Consider the following 20,569-nt stretch of genomic DNA (forward strand, 5'->3'; position numbering starts at 1 on the left):
ACTGATAATACTGAACATCTTAATATCTGAACATCATAAATTTCTGAACTGAACATCTATCAGTTTTCTAGTACAGATGTGTTTTAAATAAGTTTAGAGAAAATAAATCCAAAAAACAACCCAAAAACCACACCAACAAATCACTTCAACAGAGAATGTATACATACTATTGCAAGGAGTAAGGTGGTAGCTGATTGTAGTTAGATTGATATTTAATTGTATGGTACTAATTATAAAGTTTCATTTTAAAACAACAAATATAAGATTGAAAAGCACCAGGCAGTATACTCCTCATTATTTTTAACTTTATGCAGTTCATTAAGATATTTACTTCCATAGCTTAATATAATGCTGTCTTTCTCTGTAAACATTAATATAAGATATGTGCTTTTTGTTGCCTTTAGGAATTCAGGATGTATTTAACTCTTCTTTCTACTTATAAGAGGGAAATTTATGGATAAGCCAATAAAGCACAAGTTACGCTCTTTGTGTACACACACAAGGCACTGACTTCAGTGTACTTCCCTTCCCTGTGCCAGTGAGGTTTCCTGTACCACTCAAGAAAACATACTGTGGGATAAAGGCAGAGGGAAACATGGTAAATTCTTATATCTTTCTCTACATGCAGTAAACCTGATCAGTAAGGGATCTAAGAGGTGGGTTTCTAGTAGAATAACTGCAGGAGGAAAAAGGCACTTTACATAATTTTGAGGGCAGGAGCAGAAGTTAAGGCAGAAGCATATATTATTCAGATACCAAATCTGCATCTGAGTGATGTTTTTTATATCAGATTGTGCTCATCACATTTTTTGGAAATCATTTTCTGGATTGTGACAGTCAGTGGAATGCAAGTAGAATTGCTGGAGAAAATGCAGGCTCAGAGGCATGGGCCAGCTTGTTCATTCCTGTTTGTGATGTCTATTGATTTTTTTCTTAGTAGCTGGCACAGCAGTAAGAATTATCAATTGAAAAATTTCTAAAGGGATCTGAGTAGCAAGAGCTTTCTTTGTGTCTTCTAACATAATGTGATTTGTTTCCTTTTTCTCAGATCTAGAAAAATAATGATAAAATATTATAGTATTATAACTGCAAGGAAAAATTTGCTAAGAAAACCACAATCATTAATCTAAATTTATCTTCAAGGAGTCTTTCAAATATGTGAACTTACAGTTTTAAGTTACATTTATCCCTGGACTATAAATTCATTGTGTTGTATTTCCCATATAATTAATAATGATGATCTTTCCAATAAACATAATGAAATACATTTTAAAATAAAGAATAGAATTGGTCTTTTTTTCAGATTTTAATAACAATCTTTTATGGAAGAAAAGACTAAACAAAAGAAGAAAATGGCATTTCTAATCAGAAGCTATTTTTATTTATACTTTTTAAGGTAATGATCAACAGATGATTAGCAAAGCCATTTCTGTTATTTACCATCCAAAACTTAAAAAGAGTTCTGTCTGTTTCTTGGAATGTCTTTGAGGTCAAATTCTGTTACCCTCTTCTCGTTCATTCTCTTTTTCCTTAAAAGTATGATAAAAAACCCACAAACTGATAGAAGCTCAGAAAGAATGAAATGAAAACTTGCCATTTGTTGGGCAGTGTAACTCATGTTTGGTGGTCAGTGCTTAGTGTACCATACAAATTTCTAGGGAACACTTTCTAGAGCCCAAGAAGTCCTTCCCTCTTCCCTTCTGGTCTAACTTTCCCTTGTTTTTCCCAGTTCAGATTGACTTCTTCAGCCTGAGATAAGGAAACACTAAGGATTTTTCTACTTTTCCTGCACGCTGGAAGATGCATTCTGGGCAAAGGAGACCACATAGAAGAGACACTGTAGGAAAAAAGAGAAATAAATCCCTGCACATCTGAAGAATTAATGACATTTGAAAAGTCTCTTCTATGCTTTTTGTCTCCTAGGAGTAAGGTGCACTCCAAGACAAGAGAATTAACAATTCATGTTTGAAAGGCACTTGAATGTTCTGTAGTGTTAGACAGAAAATGACTTTGGAAAATCTAGTTTATTTTTATTTCATGGTCATCCATTTATATTTAGTGTCTAACGTTCCCCTTGTAATGACCCAGGCTATGGCCCTGCTTGGTGGAAAAACATATTTTCTATAGTTTAACAAAACATTCCAAACCCTCCCCACTAAAATTTTAATACTATTTAAATATAGAACAAAATCCTGTTAGATTAACATTATCTGGATAATTTCATTCACTTCTGCTGAGTTTGACTCCACGAGAAGTAATCAGGTAAGTGTGTTTTTTTTCAAAATAAGATTTGGCCTCAGGCTTTTAGCTTTTAATTTTGCTAACCTTGGCATTTCAGCTGCTCTCTTCAAGTTTTGTTACTGTGGATTAGATTTTGCCCAATGCTAAGGAAAAAAATACATAACTTTTTATATGTACCTTTGCAGTTTCATCTCTCAGATTAAATGTCAGTTCTAGATTTGTGAGGAAAAGATCAGAAAATTCAGGATACATATCCAAAACTTCTAGTAGATCTTCTCGCTGGATCTTATGCAAGTCACAGTATGTCAAAGCTCTCACGTCTGCATTTGACTTTCCTGGTTTTGCATAAAGATGTACCATCTCTCCAAAAATATCATTTTTTCCTGCAGAAAGAAAATTAGATGGAGATTATTGTTCCAAACTTAAATAAGCCATTAAATTCAATCATGTATTTGTGTTTGATATTTGTGTAGAATACTTGATTTTGCATGAAGCAGTACAATCTGATTTCCATTGCATATATGCTGATGTAAATCAAAAGCACTGTTATTAAATAGTAAATTAAAATCAATACAATTACATAGTCACATACTTGGAGAAGTGAAAGAAAAATCTAGTTTCATCAGTTTTTCTTCAGTTCTGTCAAAACAGTGTAACTAAAAGCAGTTTCCTTTTCCTTTCTCAGAAAAAACATTATTTATTGGATTTAAATTATATCCTTACAATAACAAAGGTGTAATTTCTGACTTTCAGTAGAATCCAGGACCTTTCTACCCTAGAAACTCATTTTGTTGAAATTGCACAAAGAAACAAACCTTACTTGATATATATTTTGGTAGGAAATTACTAGGTTTTACAATTTTTGGAGGGAATGTTAAACTTCCAAGATGTAGAAGCTGTTCTGAAGAAGCTCTTTAAGCATAGCTTCTTCTATTTTGATATTATTACAACTCTTTTCATCAATGTTGACACATTCACACTATTTGTTACAACTGTCACCTCTATTTAATTGCTTATTAGCTGTATCAGAAGCCAATTGTCATAAAAGCAGAGCAGCCACGGACCAGTACAAAATACTCTTTAAACAAAAGAATGCACAGCGTATCTGCAAAATAGAGCTGGGGAGTATATCTGGGAAAACACTTGTTGCAAAGAATAGTGGTCATAGCAACTGAGAACAGATGACATGGGTGATTTTGCATCTGCTAGGCTTTCATACTTTTTATTTTAAGTTACTGCAAACAGTTCTGTTTTTTCCATTTTTTAAAAAAAGAAGCTGATAAATGAGTGAGCAAGTAGCTAAGACATGCAAAAATAATTCATGGGCTGAGTTGTGACGAGCATGGCCCGTTCAGCTTATTGAGAGGAAAATTAAGGATGTAACTTGATAATGTTGCTCACATGCTTAAGGAGAGGAAAATTACTCAGTATGAAATGCCTCTAGCATATAACAAGGAATGCAAAGCAAGAACCAATGCAAAAAAACTGAAGTATGAAAATTTCATATTGGAAATAAAGAATGCATTTTTAATAATAAAAATGAATCACTGGAACGAAACTGTGATGAACAGTGATTACTTTATCTTACTTTGTTTTCAAATCAAAATTCATCACTTTTCTCAACATTATGCTTTCATCAAACACAACTAATTAGACACAACAGATAGTTGAAAGTATGAAATGTAATAGAAGTCTTTGATACAACAGATTAGCTGACATAATTGAATAGTCCTGCTGGTCTTAATATCTACAAATGTAGAGGTACCTCTACAAGGCATATAATACCTTCTCTGTAATATGACAACATTGATATGATGGCAGTTCTTTAATATCTTTCTTGCAGCACTAAAACAGGCAGTAGATTCTGTGAGATCCACAGCCATCATTTTTTCTAAGATTCAGGCACAGAAGTACTGCTCTCAGGCTAGCATTTATCAGACCCAACTTAGATTGTGATAGACCCAGCTTTAGATAGTGATGATGAGCTGAGGAAAACAGGTGGACACACTCATCATTTTTTGGATTTTTTTTATGTTTATGTTTTTATGTTTATGAACAAAACTTGTTCAGAGTGGAAACCACCTGTGAAGTTTTCCAGTGCTAGAAAACAAAGAACAGGGAGGTTTGTTGTCTGTTTTCTCCTTACAGTTTTTTTTTTTTTTTTTTTTTTTTTTTTCCTGAAAAATATTTAGTTAAGAACAGATAATCTTTGTTACATTTGTGTTAAATATTGTGATTCATTTGTATCATTACTGGCTGGAAGATATGCAGTGGCATTACTCTGCAATTACAATTACCTGGGGCTATGCTGCAGTGTGAGAGGTGCATAAATATCTGATGTGTATAACACACAAAACAACCAGTTTGCATATTTTATCCAGGAAGAAAATGACTTCATAAACATGTTGAGTGCTATAGAAATTTACGTGTATTTGACGTAAGAGAGGAAATCCTCACTGAACCACACTGTTTGTAATCAGAGGAAGACATTCATACAGAAAAGTAGACAACTCACAGTGTTGTTCTTGCATGAACCCTTGCATGCTCCTGCCTTAATCTGGCCCATCTGATGAGATGCAACAGCATGAGATAAGAAAATTATCTTGATAGCTTTATCTAAATGTAGGGAAGGATTGCTGTAGGCATACTTTTGTATTTCTAAGTACTAGCAGAATAATCAGTCACAAGTGAATTAATAACACATTGCTACCAATCCACATTGTGCTTCAGCTACTTTCTTGGCTGTAAATTCCCACAGTGGATGATAAATGAAAAATAGAACAAAAGAACACCTGAGTGATAAAACAGCTGGTATAGGTTTCAGTATAGCAAAATCATTACTTATCTGTTCAATTGTCACTTGCACTAATTACCTGACACTAAATGGAAGAAGAATGTATAGTTTTATTTAGGTTATTTTTAGTTATTATAGATGTTTTTTTTGTTTTTTGTTTTTTTTTTTTTTAAATTGCTATAGCTGATAAACTTTCATTGGTACCACATAAGATCCATCACCAGCTGCAGGCAGCCTTCCAGCAGAACTGAACATTGCTCTGAGCCATACTTAGTTGGTAAAAAAACAAATTACTCCCCATACTATATAAACAAGAATATGCTCTTTAGAAGTATAAGAGAAATAATGATGTTATTAAATTTAGGTATCAATCTAGATCAGATTAATCTGTTACACTTTTCTATAAGCTACCCACGCTTTTCTGTCAGTATCCATGCTGCTCAAAGAAAGGACATCAGATGGTTTTGATTGATGCAGCATCGTCAGTAGTGGAGTAATCTGACATGTGCTTGCATCTCACCATTTACCTGGGGTTAAATGTGACTCATTCTTGCTCTTATAGTGGACCAGGGCTCTTTGTTGCACATGAATTATTGGAATAATGTAGAATTTGCTCCTTAAATTATTTCTCTGTTTGAGTTTACATGACAGCAACTAAACATTCAGATTTCCTATCCCCAAACAACAAATATTTCTTTTATGACCCTTAACATGCATTGTAGTAATTGTAGCATTGTAGTAATTTACTTACCAAGAATGGCTACAACAATGTCACTCTTAAGAATTTCAATGGAGCCTCTTGACACAAAGTAAAGAGCAGTGAGAACATCTCCACAGTGCACTAAAGTGTCTCCAGGAGGAGCATGTGTTGTCTTAAATTTCATAGCCAAAGCTCGAAGACAGCCTTTACTGGCTCCCCGGAAAGCTTTGCAGTTCTGAAGCAAATTTTGATTGAGGTGCAGGCAAATGTCAGCTTGTAAGCATTCTGGAAAACCCTTCAGGACCTGGTAAGACAAGCATAAGGATTTCATATCAATGCAATGAAAATAAGGTATATTACATTTCTTATTTTCTTCCTGGACAAGAAGGAAAGAAGTGACATACAAATAGAGGTGGCTCTGAAGGGCTGTCAGAATATTACAATTCAATATACAACCACAAATGTGTAGTTTAATCTATATTTCAAAACCTATGCAGTATGAATATTAACAGAGTTCAGAAAGTAGTGGCTACAAAATGAATTAAGATTTATTTCATTACCTAAATGGAATAAAGGTGTATGAATAAATATTCTGCAGTAAAATAACAAATAAGACAGGTAAAATAAGAATCTTGACTGTATTTCACCTGTTCAGACTATATGTATATACATATATAATTCCTTTTTATAATTTATAAAATCCTGCACATTTAATATAAGAGGAATCTCCTGCTGAAGTAACTGACATTTGCGAAATGAGAGCTAAACGAGTGAGATATGGGGCAATTTTCAGATAGGGAATTCTGATGGGATTTTCATGTTAAATATATTGTTTGTAAGTGTGTGATACAGATTTTTATCAGAAAAAAATAGCATACATAATTGAGATGATGTTGTGCAGATTTACATAGGCAGATTATTACTTCTACAAGTGACAAGGGTAATTGCTATGGTCCTTGTTCATCTCTTAATCATAACAATGGGAATTTGCCTGAAGAAGATCCACAGACTTCCTCTTGGGAACCATGGTAACATGATAATTTTGTTTAAGGAAGAAAAGCAAGCGATTTACAATGTGGTCATTATGTCAGATCTTTCCTAATTTGTTTAGAATTATCTCACCTCTCCTTCTTTTAGATTCAATGGACATTTCTGCAGTAATTTCTATAGAAGTACCCCTTATGCCTCTGTGTTCTGTGTTCAGAAATGGAGCTGAAACATTATTAAATACCACTCTTTCTGTGATTTAAAACCTGTTGTCTGTATGATGAAAATTACTTTCCCTGGAAGTGCATCTGTACAGGAATATCTGCATATTTCTAAGGACAAGACAGGAACTGAGGCTTCTTTTGAATAATGAGAATAGCATGTGTCTTTTTGCTATTAGAGCAGTCTATTAATTCATTCCTGTTTATCCTGTATACTATTTTCTACAAACATGTAAATATTCCTGCACAGAAAAAAATATATACACAAAACGCATTAGTTTACTGCTACAGTCATTCTTACTTCAGCACAATAAAGGTCTGTGCACTCATTCTTCTTTTTTAAGTATATTCACAACTCATATGCCTTGCTAATAGAGAAGACAAACACATTTCTGATGAGACTTTTATCCGCACAAGCCAAGCTATGATTTATAAAAAAATATTAGTACCTTTAACTGAAATTGAAATGATTCTATGATTGCTAATGGAAATAAATACTATGAAATAATAAACAGAATTTTATAAGACATATATACAAAACTCTTATGACTCAAAGGGCATTATCACATGAAATTCACACATCCTCAAAAAAAAAGCCAGCATTCAACAACAATAAGCAAAAGAAAACATGATACTTGAAAAGCTTTTATGTCACCACTCTGTTTTCTCTGTCTCTTACACAATTAGAAATGTAATTGGTTTGCAATTAATATGTTTATTTTAATGCATTGTTATTGAAATAAAAATATTGTGGATTGTAGCAATTTATTTACTGAATAATACTGAGAAACTGATAACCAAATTTGTCTGGCCAGCGAGACAATTGGGAAAAAGTTGCAGGTGTACATTTTGAATATTGTTCTCAGGTTGTGAGTAAAAAACCCATTTTGAATTACTGAATTCTTTTGTTATAACCCTTCCTGAATATAATGCGGAAAAGCTCTATTGATAAAGAATGCAAAATAAGAAATGTATTTTTGATTCAGAGATACTTACAGGAAAAAGTATTTCAATTGTAAGAAACTCAGGAGTACAGCACAGGATAATCTGTATTCATTTTTTCACATCAGCTTCTATTTATTTCATTTATCAAGGGGCTGCACTTTACCATTAAGCAAAACCTGTGCAGACCATGTGTGCCGATTTATATTTCTGAAGATACTTTGGGAATATCTTTAAAGAAACAATTATTTTGATAATTAATTTATACTTAGTATGAAACTATTCTAAAATCATTGCATATTAATTAATAGTGCCTAATATACCAATAATATTGAAAAATAATAGCCTCTGTTCAAGTAAATATGATGAAACTATCCCTGCCCCATGGAGCTTACACTCTAAAAAAATTTTTTACATCAGAGAAGAATCACATTTACTCTTTAATATCACAATCTGGAAGGTAGAGAGGTGCACAAATGACACTGATTTTCAATGGAGTTTTGGAGATTACTAACACAACTTTGGAAATACAAGAAGCTGATTGGAAGATAAATTTCTAAAACATTTCAATATCCTACATTCCAAAAGGAGCTTACCATATTGCTCACATTGTATGCAGAGAGGTATTTAATCCAAGTCCAGTACATGCTACAATACAGAATATGATGTTTCCAAACTAAATCTTACATTGTGCTATTTGTGCAACATCTTGTCATACAGGCTCCATGTACATTTCCAATGTTCAAATTTTAATTATTTTGACAAAATATTTCTTATTCACCAATTTTTGGCTGGTGCTAAGAGGGAATTATATGATTCTCACCAATATCTTTGTTAGAGGAGTAATTCAATTGAAAATCATGTTCTTACACAGCAGGAATCAACATCAATATATTACATTTATACATAATGGCAATTCTAAATATTAGAAAATACATTCTTCAAAAGTATGAGATTATCTTAAAAATGATAAAAATCTAAACACATTATTGCCAGTATTTTATTTGTTGTGAGCGTTCTGAGTTTCTAAGCACTCTTGTCATACTCCAGTACAACAAGAAAAGGTTAAAAAACACTTTTCTAAAAAATAAAAATCAAAAAGTCTTGAAATCATATAAATGCAGGACTAGGTGATACAAAAATAGGAGTTTCAAATTTTGAAAATTGTAAAGCTAGGAATTTCTCTTTAAGTAGCATTATTCTCAATGATAAATTCAAAATTCATAAATTATTTGAATAGAACATCATACAAGATTATGTTCCAATTGCTCCATTCTTTCCTGCCATGTTTCTACTGTTACACACAGTATCTCCTTAATTCCATCGTGCCCTGGTGAGGAAAATATTAGATTGTCATGATTAGAATTAATGCATAACTGAATATATTCAGATCTTCTAAAGAAGAAACTTAACAAAGTAGCAAAACATCCTCAACTCTATCCCCCAAAAAAGAGAGGAGAGGAGAAAGAAAAAGAGGAAAAAGTGATTGTGATGCTATGACCCCAGGCTCCAGTTGTTCTTCATAGTTATCAAGTTCACACATCTCTTCCTGTGTGGAATGAAACTTATTCCATGTCAAATAACATTGGTTTATCTATTTGGCATGCTTGAGAAGGAGGAAAGTGTCATTGAGAGAGAAATAAAACATTTTATATGGAATTTGGGGTTGAAATGTAGTGCATATAATAGGGAAGCCATTCATATTGCCTTGAGGAATGCGGTCTTTTAAAAGTGGGGAGGGAATCCAGCTGCATCAGCTACTCTTTTCCAAGATAACAGTTAAATGTTACTCATACCTGTATCTGACATTTTTGTGACAACAACTAACAAATGTTGGGGGCAGTTATACTTTTGTTATGCTTGGGTAAAAGATAAAAAATTACTGACAAAAAGTTTTTCTCTACTCAGTTTTGAAACTGAGGTTGATATCTGTCCTGTATTAAGTATTCAGACAGCATTAAAGCAGAAGCAAATCAGAGTATTAGTTACAACACTCATCATTAAACACCAAATTATCACCAATACGTGTATACGTACTGACAACTTTAAATATTAAAAAATCATTGAACCAAACTGTGATATTATATTAAAAATGATAAAAATCTAAATACAATATTTCAAGATTTTATTTGCTGTGTTTTCTGAGTGTTTAAATATACTCAAGTCATAATCCAAGGTGACAAGAAAAAAAGAGATACCTTTCTAAAAATGAAAAGATAGAAAAATCTTGAAATCATGTGATTTCAGGTAGGTGATAAAAAATAGGAATTCAAAATTTTGAAAATGATAAAGCTAGGAATTGCTCCTAAAGTAGCAATATTCTCAATGATAAATCCAAAATTTATGAAGTATTTGAATAAAAACTTATAAGGTATTTAAGCACACAACAACAGAATTATTGAATGTTTGATTTTGGAATAAACTTCTGGAGACTAGGTAGTCCAACCTGCCCACTTAAGCAGAGCTATCTATGGTACGTTACCCAGGACAACTTCTGCACATACCGAAGGAGGGAGACTCCGAAACACCTTTTGGAGCAGCTTGCTGGAGCTCTGTCACCCTCAAAATAAAAAATTGCTCCTGATGCTCAGATTAAACTTCTTGTATCCTACTTTGTGCCCAGCGCCTCTTGACCTTACACCACTGAAAGGAGCCTGACTCCATTTTCTTTTCATCCTCCCATCAGGTATTTACAGAAACAAGTCTCTCCTGAGCTTTCTCTTCTCTAGTCTGAAGAGCGCCAGCTGCCTCAGTCTTTCCTATTATAGGAGATATTAGTCCAATAGTCAAAGATATTCCCTGAATTCTGCATATTGTCTTCTGGTGCCATCCTTTTTCTCTGGAGAGATCTAGGTGGGATCAAACATTAAATTGCAGGTAGCAGGTGAAGAGAGCAAGAAAGAAAAAGTGTTGTTGTGGGTCTGTTTAGTGCCTATTGAAATTCATTTTAGCTAAGTTTTTCTTGTCCTAGAATCAAAGCCAGATTTGTTTATGAGTGGCAAGTATCCAGCAGATGGAGGGAAAGATAAAGGTACGATCTCAAGTTCAGTTGGCAATTTAATCTGGAATAAACAGAATTATGAGTAGCGCAGAATTTAATCCTGTCACAGAGGCTAGACTTTAAGATTTTTAATAACAACTCCATCTAGGTTAAACTTTTCTGTAATTCAGCCTAGCAGTGTTTCTAGAAAGAATTTAGAATTTACTATTTATGTGATAGCTGATTATTGAAATTTCTAAACGCAGAGGGCTGAAATATTTCCAAAGGCTTTCACCATTTAGAAGAGAATAAATAAGGTCTCCCACAGGAGTAAGAACCATTTCTGAATTTTCTTCTCTGAAATGGAAAATGTTACAGTTAGATTTTTTTTTAATGGGATGTGAAGAAGGTCCTTATAACAACTGAGAGAGAAGAGAAACAGCTGCAGTGATAAACTAATTTACCTTTCAATGAGGTTTGACATTTGACCACCTTACCAAGAAACTAGGACCTTCTGCTTTCAGTTATTGACACGAAACCGATCCGTTTGACAATCTTATGTAGAAATTACTGGAGTTATAGATGAAGAATGATTCATTGCAATCTTATCAAAATTTCAGAATAGGTCTGAAAGGTGATCTCTAAGAAGTTACACGGCTGAGTGAAGAGGACAGAAAGTGATTTCAGCTTCTTCAATAGCTGACCCTTTCATCAACTGAAAAAATTTAAGGTCTGCATAAGACAGAAGTTGATCAGACTAATTTCCAAAGACATAGCTATAGTTGGAAAATTTTAATTCTTCTTGTTTGAGACCTTACGCCATGAAATACTATCCAGTGAGAATCTGAAAAGATTGACATTTTTGTCAATGAAGTATGAAGTGTTCTTCCCAAAACTAGATTAAATGTAAGCATTTATGTTTATGTTGTTTGTTTTTTATTTAAAGTAGTCTTGCAATAGAAAATGAAAGAACAGTTTTACAGCTGTAACAGAGGTACTTTCTTTTGATAGGCTTATATATCTTATGATCGTGACAAGTAGGCAAATAATAGTACCACTTTTCATCATGATTACATATTCTCTGTGTAACCAATTACCACTGTTGTTGTTTTTTTTTTTTTCCTAAAAAAATTCTAATTGTAAGGAATTTCTTGCTGTTTTAGAAATTTTAATCTACTCTACATCTTTCTGTTTGAAACATACTGCTGGCAGTAGTTGTATTGGCAGACTTGTTTTGGTTAGAAAAAGTGATCACCAGAGGAAAAGCACAAGCAACAAGTGTAGTAGTGTCATCCAGTGCCCAATATCCAATTTCATACAAAAGAAGCTTTATCAACAGAATTACAAACCTGTCTTCATTTGATACTACCATTGCTGGTTGTGAACTTTCAAAATAGTTTTGTACTCTACTGTACTTGTGTGTTTGCTGAAGGCAAGGCTAATTGCAAATGTAAAACAAACTGCCTCAATGCTTTCCAGAGAAGGTTCCATAAATTTAGATGTAAAAAATGCTGACTTACTCTCTCCTTTCATAGCACCAAAGCCCAAGATAAATATGTACTTGTTTGGCATTCAAAATTTTAATTAACTAACATTTGGCTAAACACTTTCTGTACTTGTCCCAATTACTCGCTTCTTTGAACTCTTTTTGTAGAGGTAAAATAAACCAATAAGGCTATTCTGATGCACAGAAGATCCATGGAAAGAAAGGGGGAGTTTGTAAAAATTGCATGCATAACTCAAAAAAGGATCTCAAACACTAAATATATTATCTTTCTACAGTAAGCATCACAGGCATGCTATTATCAGTGCTGGACTGATAACACTGGAATGAATTGGGCAATAGAAGGCAAAGTAAGTATAGGAAAAACAGAACAGGATAGTCTACAGAGATGAAACCAGTATCTTTAAATCTTTGGGATTGGTGAGGTCTTTCATGAAAGAATATATACACTGTGAATAATTTTCTTGGAATTTAACTTTGTCAGTGTATACCACAGAGATGTTATTTAAATTATGCTTATTCCATAGACTCAAGATTTTTATCCAGATTAAAATAAATCCCAAATCCTGTTTATCCAGTCCATGCATAATTATGTGGAACTGTTCTTGTAAAAATACATTATGCAATGAAACATAATAAAAGAGATGTAGAAATGAAGTGGAGGGAAACAAATGTATAAATAAAAAATGTTTTCAGGATATTTCAACAGCAAATTTTTAAAGCTACTTTTCAGTTTAGCCATTTCAAATGAGCAAAAATACCATCTTCTCATGTTCACTGTAAAGTGTAAGACTTTGTTTAAGAAAGCAAGTTCATTTGGTCTTAAAAGTATTATTCCTGAGTTTAAAAGTTTATTGTTTTGGGTTTTTTTTCCCCCGCATTTCCTGATTTTTTAATTGTATTACTGATGATGATTAAAAGCATCTTTTGAAACATATTTTCTTGTATTATATATATATATGTATGTGTATACATTGCCTGTACATATATATAATGTAAATTATTCATGCATTTCATACGTCAAAGTAGAAAGATGATTGCGTTTTCTAATTTTATTCAGTTTTCAGTAATGAAATGAAAAAGATTGGATCAAATTCTGCCTTCAGATATTTGCAAAAAACTCCCAGTAAATATCAACAGGAGTCAAAACACATTTGTCTGAGGACAGTATTAGCTTTCTGGTGTGTAAATGCAAATATTTCATGCAAAATTAATTTCTCAATACCACATGCAAGTCCATTCATATGCACATGGCTTATAGCCAAAAAAACTTCGTTGATGCTTGTGCTAACATGCATATATGGTTGGAACTAAGAGCATTCACACAAAGGAAAATGCAGAATGATCAGCATGACAACTGTCAGAGTGACATTCCTACAGAGCAGCTATCTAATGCAAACCACTATGCACATGACCTTTTTTGGGCAGAAAAGCATGATTTGAGTTGTGGGGTAAAACAGTGATTAGTAGATGTGGTTGGATTAGCATTTCTTAAGGTGTAATTTTTAGTAGCCATTTTGCCCCACATCTGATTCTACTGGGATTATTTTCCTTCGCTATCTACCCCTTCATCATGCAAAAAAAAATTACAATTAAAATTAGAAAGCACTGAACAAGCTCTAAACCCAACAGATAACATGGATATTCTCCACACTTTATACTGGAATTAAATTCGACATAAATACCTCCTGCTCTTACCAGTGGGTGGTGTTATTCCATGTATTTAGGTATGAAGCAGACAGGAAAGAGATAAATCTTTCATAAGTACAATATAAATCAGACAGTTCTCACATTATCCTTGCACTAAGTGTAGCATATTCAAACTCACATTTTAAGAAAATTAACTGATTACCATAAAACTTCAGGAATTGTGAACTGAATAAGAGATATAACAAAACAAGATAATCTTGATTTTTTTCTGCATTTTTTTTTTTTTTTAAAGACAAAGCCTCCATATTGCCTCACAATCACACTATAGAATATGAGCTGTTAAATCCATTTAGTTACTACTTTGTCTTAATAACAAGTCCAAGATTATTTCCAATACACCAGTACCTGGATTATGAAAAGAAATTATTTCATGTAAAACAGGTGTTTTTTGTACAACCATTAGTGGTAACAAATTAGTTAAGGTATACATGATTTTGTAATATCTTCAGAAATAATTCAGTGAACTACTTTAGGCTTTGGCTGCACCCACCCACAGATTAAGGGCCTTATCCTGCAGAGGGCTGAGTATCCCACACTCCCATTGCCACCAGAGGGAATTAGGGCCACTCAGTGCCATGTAGGATGAAGCTGCTGATACTGCCTTCCATTGCAGTAATTCCCAGCAGAGGTTTATTCAAATATCCTTGTACTGTACTGAGTACAATATCCCTCTGTGGGAGAACACTTGTGGAAGTAGAAAGTGAAGCCTAATATATTTAAGCTGTTGTCTTACTTTCAAGATCTGCTTTACTTAATGGTAACCATAACATCAGGCTGGTTGATTCAAATTTATAAAAGCTTTTAACTGAGACATTCCTACTTACAGAGTATGAGTGTATTACTGACAGTCCTACTCGCAAAAGTACCAATAGATGCCACATGGAAGCTGTTTGATTTTATGCAAAAGTTTTGAAAGTTGAATTTTAGTTAATTTGTTATCAGAATTTAGAGGGTTTTTTTTGCTCTTGCAAACTTTTTTGCATAGCTCTGCAAAGTGTTTAATATATAACTTCCAATTGCTCTGAAGAGTATCCCTCTAGCGACACAGATTCATTGATCATTAAGATGCTCAGTCCTCTCAGTGTCTTCAAACATAAGTCAACTTTAAAAACAAACAAACAAACAAAAAAACCAAAACACCAAAACAAAAACCAGCAGTTGTCTTCAGAAAAGAAGCCAGAAATATGGATGCTTACTTTGTTCGTTACAAAAATGTTTTTGTTTTTCTTTAGCTGGCCACATATCTTTTTATACAAAGATTGTTTACAGTTCTGTTTTATTTTAAAACAATACCTAAAATCAAACCTTAAGAACTGTTACCTCGCCAGTTCCTAGAACTGACACTCTGGACTGATGAATATTCAGTAGTGGAGTAGTGGAGTAGTAGGAGTAGTGGAGTGTGGAGTTTTTGTACAGAATTAGGTGGTTGTGAATGCAAGCAAGCTACTATTTGGACTATCATATGATTAGAGTATTTATCTCTGAAAAGAGCACTTGATCTATCCTGCCTGCTCCTCTTTTCCATCCTCCAACAGTCTACATGTTCTAAATTACATGATAGGTAGGGTTTTGAAAAAGAGTTGGTACCTGCAGGCTTTATACAAGAGTCATTCTGTAGATACCAATGGAAGTGTTCTTTGATACAGGAAGTGGAAAATCACCAAGGAACAAATTTCTGGAACAGTTCTGTCTGAAACAAGCCCACCCATGGTATTTCTTGTCTTAAGCTTCTCATTGTCATCTGCAATTTTCAAGCTTTTCTATGCATGAGAGTTCAGATTTCTCCTATAGCTTGCAGTTGTCTAGGCAACTTTGCTGTCAAATTTGATTTAGTTTTTATTTCAATAATTGCTTTACATTCACTGTCTTAAACTTATAGTGATAAAACTCATGAATACTAAAGATTGTCAATCATTTTCTAAATTCACATTCATTAATCTATTCCTCAGGATCTATGCCTGAAAAACAATACAACATACCATGTTCATGTCAATGCCATTGGTGTATGTCCATGCATGCTGGAAGTATTCCTCAAGTCGCTGCCGTAGAGGATTAGGGATTTGATGAAAGCGTATAAACTCCTTTACTCGCAACATCTGCATGTGATATCGCGCAGTTCCTGAATAGAGTCTTTGGATTATTGCAGATACGTTTCCAAAAATACTCGCATACATTAATGCTAGATTAAAAAGAAACAAAATGTGCTTAAGTCCTGTCATTGAGTTTTGCAGGTAATGCAACAGTTCTTATAGTGCATTTTGTATAGAACAGCTCAGGGGGGACTAGATGTGGATTTGATGTACTTGAACCTTTTTATTTATTTGATTATATCAGTACCAGCTCTGCAGAAGAAGGTTAAATATGGTATGGTAAACAAGTTGGAAATATTTATCTTTAGAGATCTATAGCCCTGAACTTGCAAGTTAGGTTCATCAAATTTTACACACTCCAGAAGAGCTAAGAATTAGGAATTACAATTAAGTACAAAGAACAAAAGGCAGAGGTAAAAAGCCATACATAAATTTATAGTTCAGGTTTTAATTCAACAAATAATATATAACTATGGCTATCTGAAAAATGATGGGCTATAGTTTCCTAAAGTCTACTGGAAATTCAGTTCTTTACCCTATACAGGATTTGCTTACAGACACTGATATGCTGACATACAACACTTGGATAACAGTTTGGATTACAGATTTTGAGCAACTTTTACCTGAACCAATTAGACTAAAGGATTCAGTTTCATATTGAGGGGTTCTCAATTTAAAGTAACTGAGGCTGGAAAGTACTGTTGCACCCAATCTCATTTAAAAATAAATCTGAATTCAAGTAAACTGTACAAAGACATTTGGAGTTTTTCTGGATGTGTAAAATAAGGATTTCAGTTTTAATAATTAACTGAAGCTTTGCTTCTAATTCTTCAAGCTATTGATGCATCTGAATACCAGACTTGACGTAAATAAAATTCTCTTATATCAAAAGAGGCATTAGGATGTTTTCATGCATTTCACTTACTTTACCTAAACACTTTTTTTTCCTCTTATTCAAGTACATTTCATAAAAATGCCAAAAGAGAGAATATTATATCACCATTAGGATACTCATCTTTTTTTTTTCTCCTCAAAAGAGCCTACTACTTCTTATATGTACAGGAAAAAGATTCAGTGATACATATGCAACTTTATATCCAACTATTAAACTCCACTGAAAAACACAAGGGTTCTGAACAAATCCAATTCACTTATAAATAAGCCCCAAAAAATCAAGCAATAGCATTCTAAAAAGTATGCTTATTTTTTTAAAAATATAACTATACTAGTCCTGAGTATCTGTCATCCTAAATCTGGAAAGAAAATTCTCTAACTCCAATGGTGTTAGAAAACAACATTCCTACATTCTCACAATACGTACTGGGTGACTTCATAAATCAAGTGCATGCTCTCAGAATTCAGGTTCTACATTTAAACATTAAGATATATATGTGCAATACACTGTCACACTCATTCATTCTTTTCCATGAACTCATTAATATATGCTAATGTCATTCCTTTGGGCAGGTGCAGTTGCTTCTATGGTGTTCATATGGCCACCTGTTTCCAGTCCTTTATCCTTCCCTTCAATTTCATCATGATATCCTTTGGCTGACCTACAGCTGTTTTTCCCCAATTTACCAAATTTCTATTGCTTGTTATGCCATAACGAGCAACTTTCTATCATAGTACCATATAACAGAAAAACAATCTATATGAAACCCCCCCCAAAAAATCCTTGCACCTAGTGGATGCAAATATAAGAGTAGACTGTTGTGACTTCAGTGCTTCTGTGAAGCAGGATCATTCAGAGAAAGAAAGCTGCACACACATGAAGCAAAGCTAAAGTGGAAAGTTTTAGAATTAGCACACATTAATTTTTTTTGCTAAAAACTACTATATTGGTCCATAAGTTAATATATTGATCCCTATTACTAACCCATCCTGTATCAGTGGTTATTTTTAGAAAGCCTCACAATTATACACATTACCTATAAGTAATATAATCTATAGAAGCATGAAATTGTTGAACAGATTAACTAGCATGGAGTCAAAATGGAGACTGCAGCGGAATTGCTGTACACTTTAGATCAATCTGCAGATTCTCTATCAACAGACAATGCTTTTTCTGAAGTACTGCATGGAGAAAGGCTAACTTGTACAATTTGGCTATTGTCTTTCATAGACCTTCAGTTCAATCAACAAAATAGATTAACCAACCATTTCGTTGTCTGGACATCAGAAACACAATGCTCAGTATAGATAGCCTGTACTGCTTACATTGCTTATTACACTGATTCAGCTAGTGATACAAGCAAGTTATATGAGCATACGGTTTTTCACTGGATGTACTACATATTTTTGAAAATCTCATGCCAGCATACTAAAATGCTCAAATAAGTTTTGTATATTTCTACTAGAAATAATATTTAAAAATACTTAGATACTTATAGACCTTAAAAAACTGTAGGTTTTGTCTAATATCCATTTTAATTTGGTCCAGTATCACCTAAGAAACAGATTCCTCAAAATTCCTTAAACTATGTTGTCACAACACATTTTCAAATAAAACCACTTATTTCTTTATGAAATTGCCCTTCTAGCTGCGTTATTATAATCTTATTAGCTTAGATTTTAAGTCATTTATTCAAACACCAAGGGGAAAAATATCCAAAAATAATAAGGTAAAAGTACTTACAGCCAATCAACATGACACAGATGGAAAAGATTTTCTCTGAGTTGGTGTTTGGAGAAACATTTCCAAATCCTACACTTGTCAGACTGCTGAATGTAAAATAAAGTGCTGTAACGTATTTGTCCTTGATGGATGGTCCAGAACTTGCATCACTCTTATTGTAGTGTTTTCCTAATTGCTCTCCTAAAGAATCCAGCCAGCCAATCTTATGAGCCAAGTATGGTCTTTCTACATTTCCAATGGCATACCAAATACAAGCAAGCCAGTGTGCAATTAGTGCAAATATGCACATAAGGAGCATCAGAACTGCAGCACCGTATTCTGAATATCTGTCCAATTTCCGTGCTACCCTCACCAAACGCAGCAGTCTAGCTGTCTTTAGAAGACCTATTAATGTTGTTGTCTGTAAAAATAAAAGACAAACAGAAAATGATTTATTTTTTTTTGTTAGCAAATTTACTCTCAATTAGATAGCATGAATAAAGCAGAAGAGATTTCATTATGTTTGGGAAGTAAGCAGCAGAGTAAACCTTTCAAATGCAATCCTGATTTTATTTTATTTAAACTATCAAATTTATCAGTGAAGAAAACAATAAGCAGTGTATATTTTAAATGAAGATATATTGACCATTGTCATTATATGCTGAGTACTCTTTCATTTTGATTATTATTCTTCATCTGCTATGTGTGATAATGAAAGATGCCAAAAACGAAGAAACTGGCAGCTGAATTAAAATCCATTGATTGTTTAAAAAGGAAGTAGAAATAATCTCTCGACACCACAACCTTTCTTCTATACATTTTCTTATCAAGAATAAACCCTGAAAACTTTTTTGGCTGCTGGGACATATTAACAAGTAAAATCAACTTTTAACTGTCTATGTTTCTGAGTAAATAAGCAAGAGGTTAATGGACAGTAAATCTGGGTAACGAATCAGGGAGAATTTCTATTATAAAGGCCATTTCATTGATTGTGACCTCAATAGTCTGAGAAACCATGTATCCTTCCAAAAACTAGTCCTAAATTAAGCGTCAGTGTGCAAATGCTGCCATTACGGAAATTTTTTTGTAAGTTAGATCACTAACTATAATTCCTCAGTGACAAGAATAAATTTTAGAAAAGCTAGCATTTGTTCTAGTGGTGTAATGGTGAAACCATTTTATTGCTGATGTAGTCATATCCTGACAACTATGTAAGATTCAACATTTTCTTCCACTGCACTGTAAAAATATATGTAAGTAGATGGTGAATCCCAAGTCTGTCAACAATTTTTCACATTATCCTTAAGACTTGCTAATATTATGCATCCTCAGTGTGAAACTTATGCTTAGATACTGCATCCATGTGAGCTCTGGAGTATACCTGATACATACTATGCAAGTAAACTCCAAGTATTAAGGGTGAAATCAGCAGAAGGGAGATAGATAAGTTATTATAAAAATATACATTATATTATATATATAACTATAAATAAATATTATAATCATTTATTTTGAATCTATATACCTAAAAATAGAAATATTTAGCAGCATTTCACTTATACATGGACATTATCTGTGCGTGTTTTAAGGAGCTGTGCCACTGCAGCTATTAGTTATTCAAAATCTGAACCATATCTCTCTGATGATCACCATGATTAAAAATAAAGTTTCAAAATAATAGAAACCAAGAAGTCTATTTACCCTTTTTTTTTTTTTAATCTTCCCTAGTGTTGGACATATTACTTAATATTTAAAGCACACATACACAGAAAGGCAAACATTT

At 33.2% G+C, this 20,569-nt stretch overlaps 1 protein-coding gene across 1 annotated transcript in view; it reads right to left on the reverse strand.

Moving 5' to 3' along the window:
- Positions 1-20,569, reverse strand: part of KCNH7 (potassium voltage-gated channel subfamily H member 7) — a 210,917-nt gene that overhangs the window by 19,028 nt on the left and 171,320 nt on the right. Inside the window, exons 10-13 of the mRNA XM_052674603.1 lie at positions 18,808-19,207; positions 16,059-16,258; positions 5,787-6,039; positions 2,419-2,624 (exon numbers count right to left, since the gene is read on the reverse strand). Of these exons, the coding sequence (XP_052530563.1) occupies positions 2,419-2,624; positions 5,787-6,039; positions 16,059-16,258; positions 18,808-19,207 (1,059 nt within the window). The remainder of the gene's footprint in view (positions 1-2,418; positions 2,625-5,786; positions 6,040-16,058; positions 16,259-18,807; positions 19,208-20,569) is intronic.

This window comes from Tympanuchus pallidicinctus, unplaced genomic scaffold, assembly GCF_026119805.1.
Source record: "Tympanuchus pallidicinctus isolate F22 unplaced genomic scaffold, pur_lepc_1.0 scaffold15, whole genome shotgun sequence".
NCBI classification, from domain to species: Eukaryota; Metazoa; Chordata; class Aves; order Galliformes; family Phasianidae; genus Tympanuchus; species Tympanuchus pallidicinctus.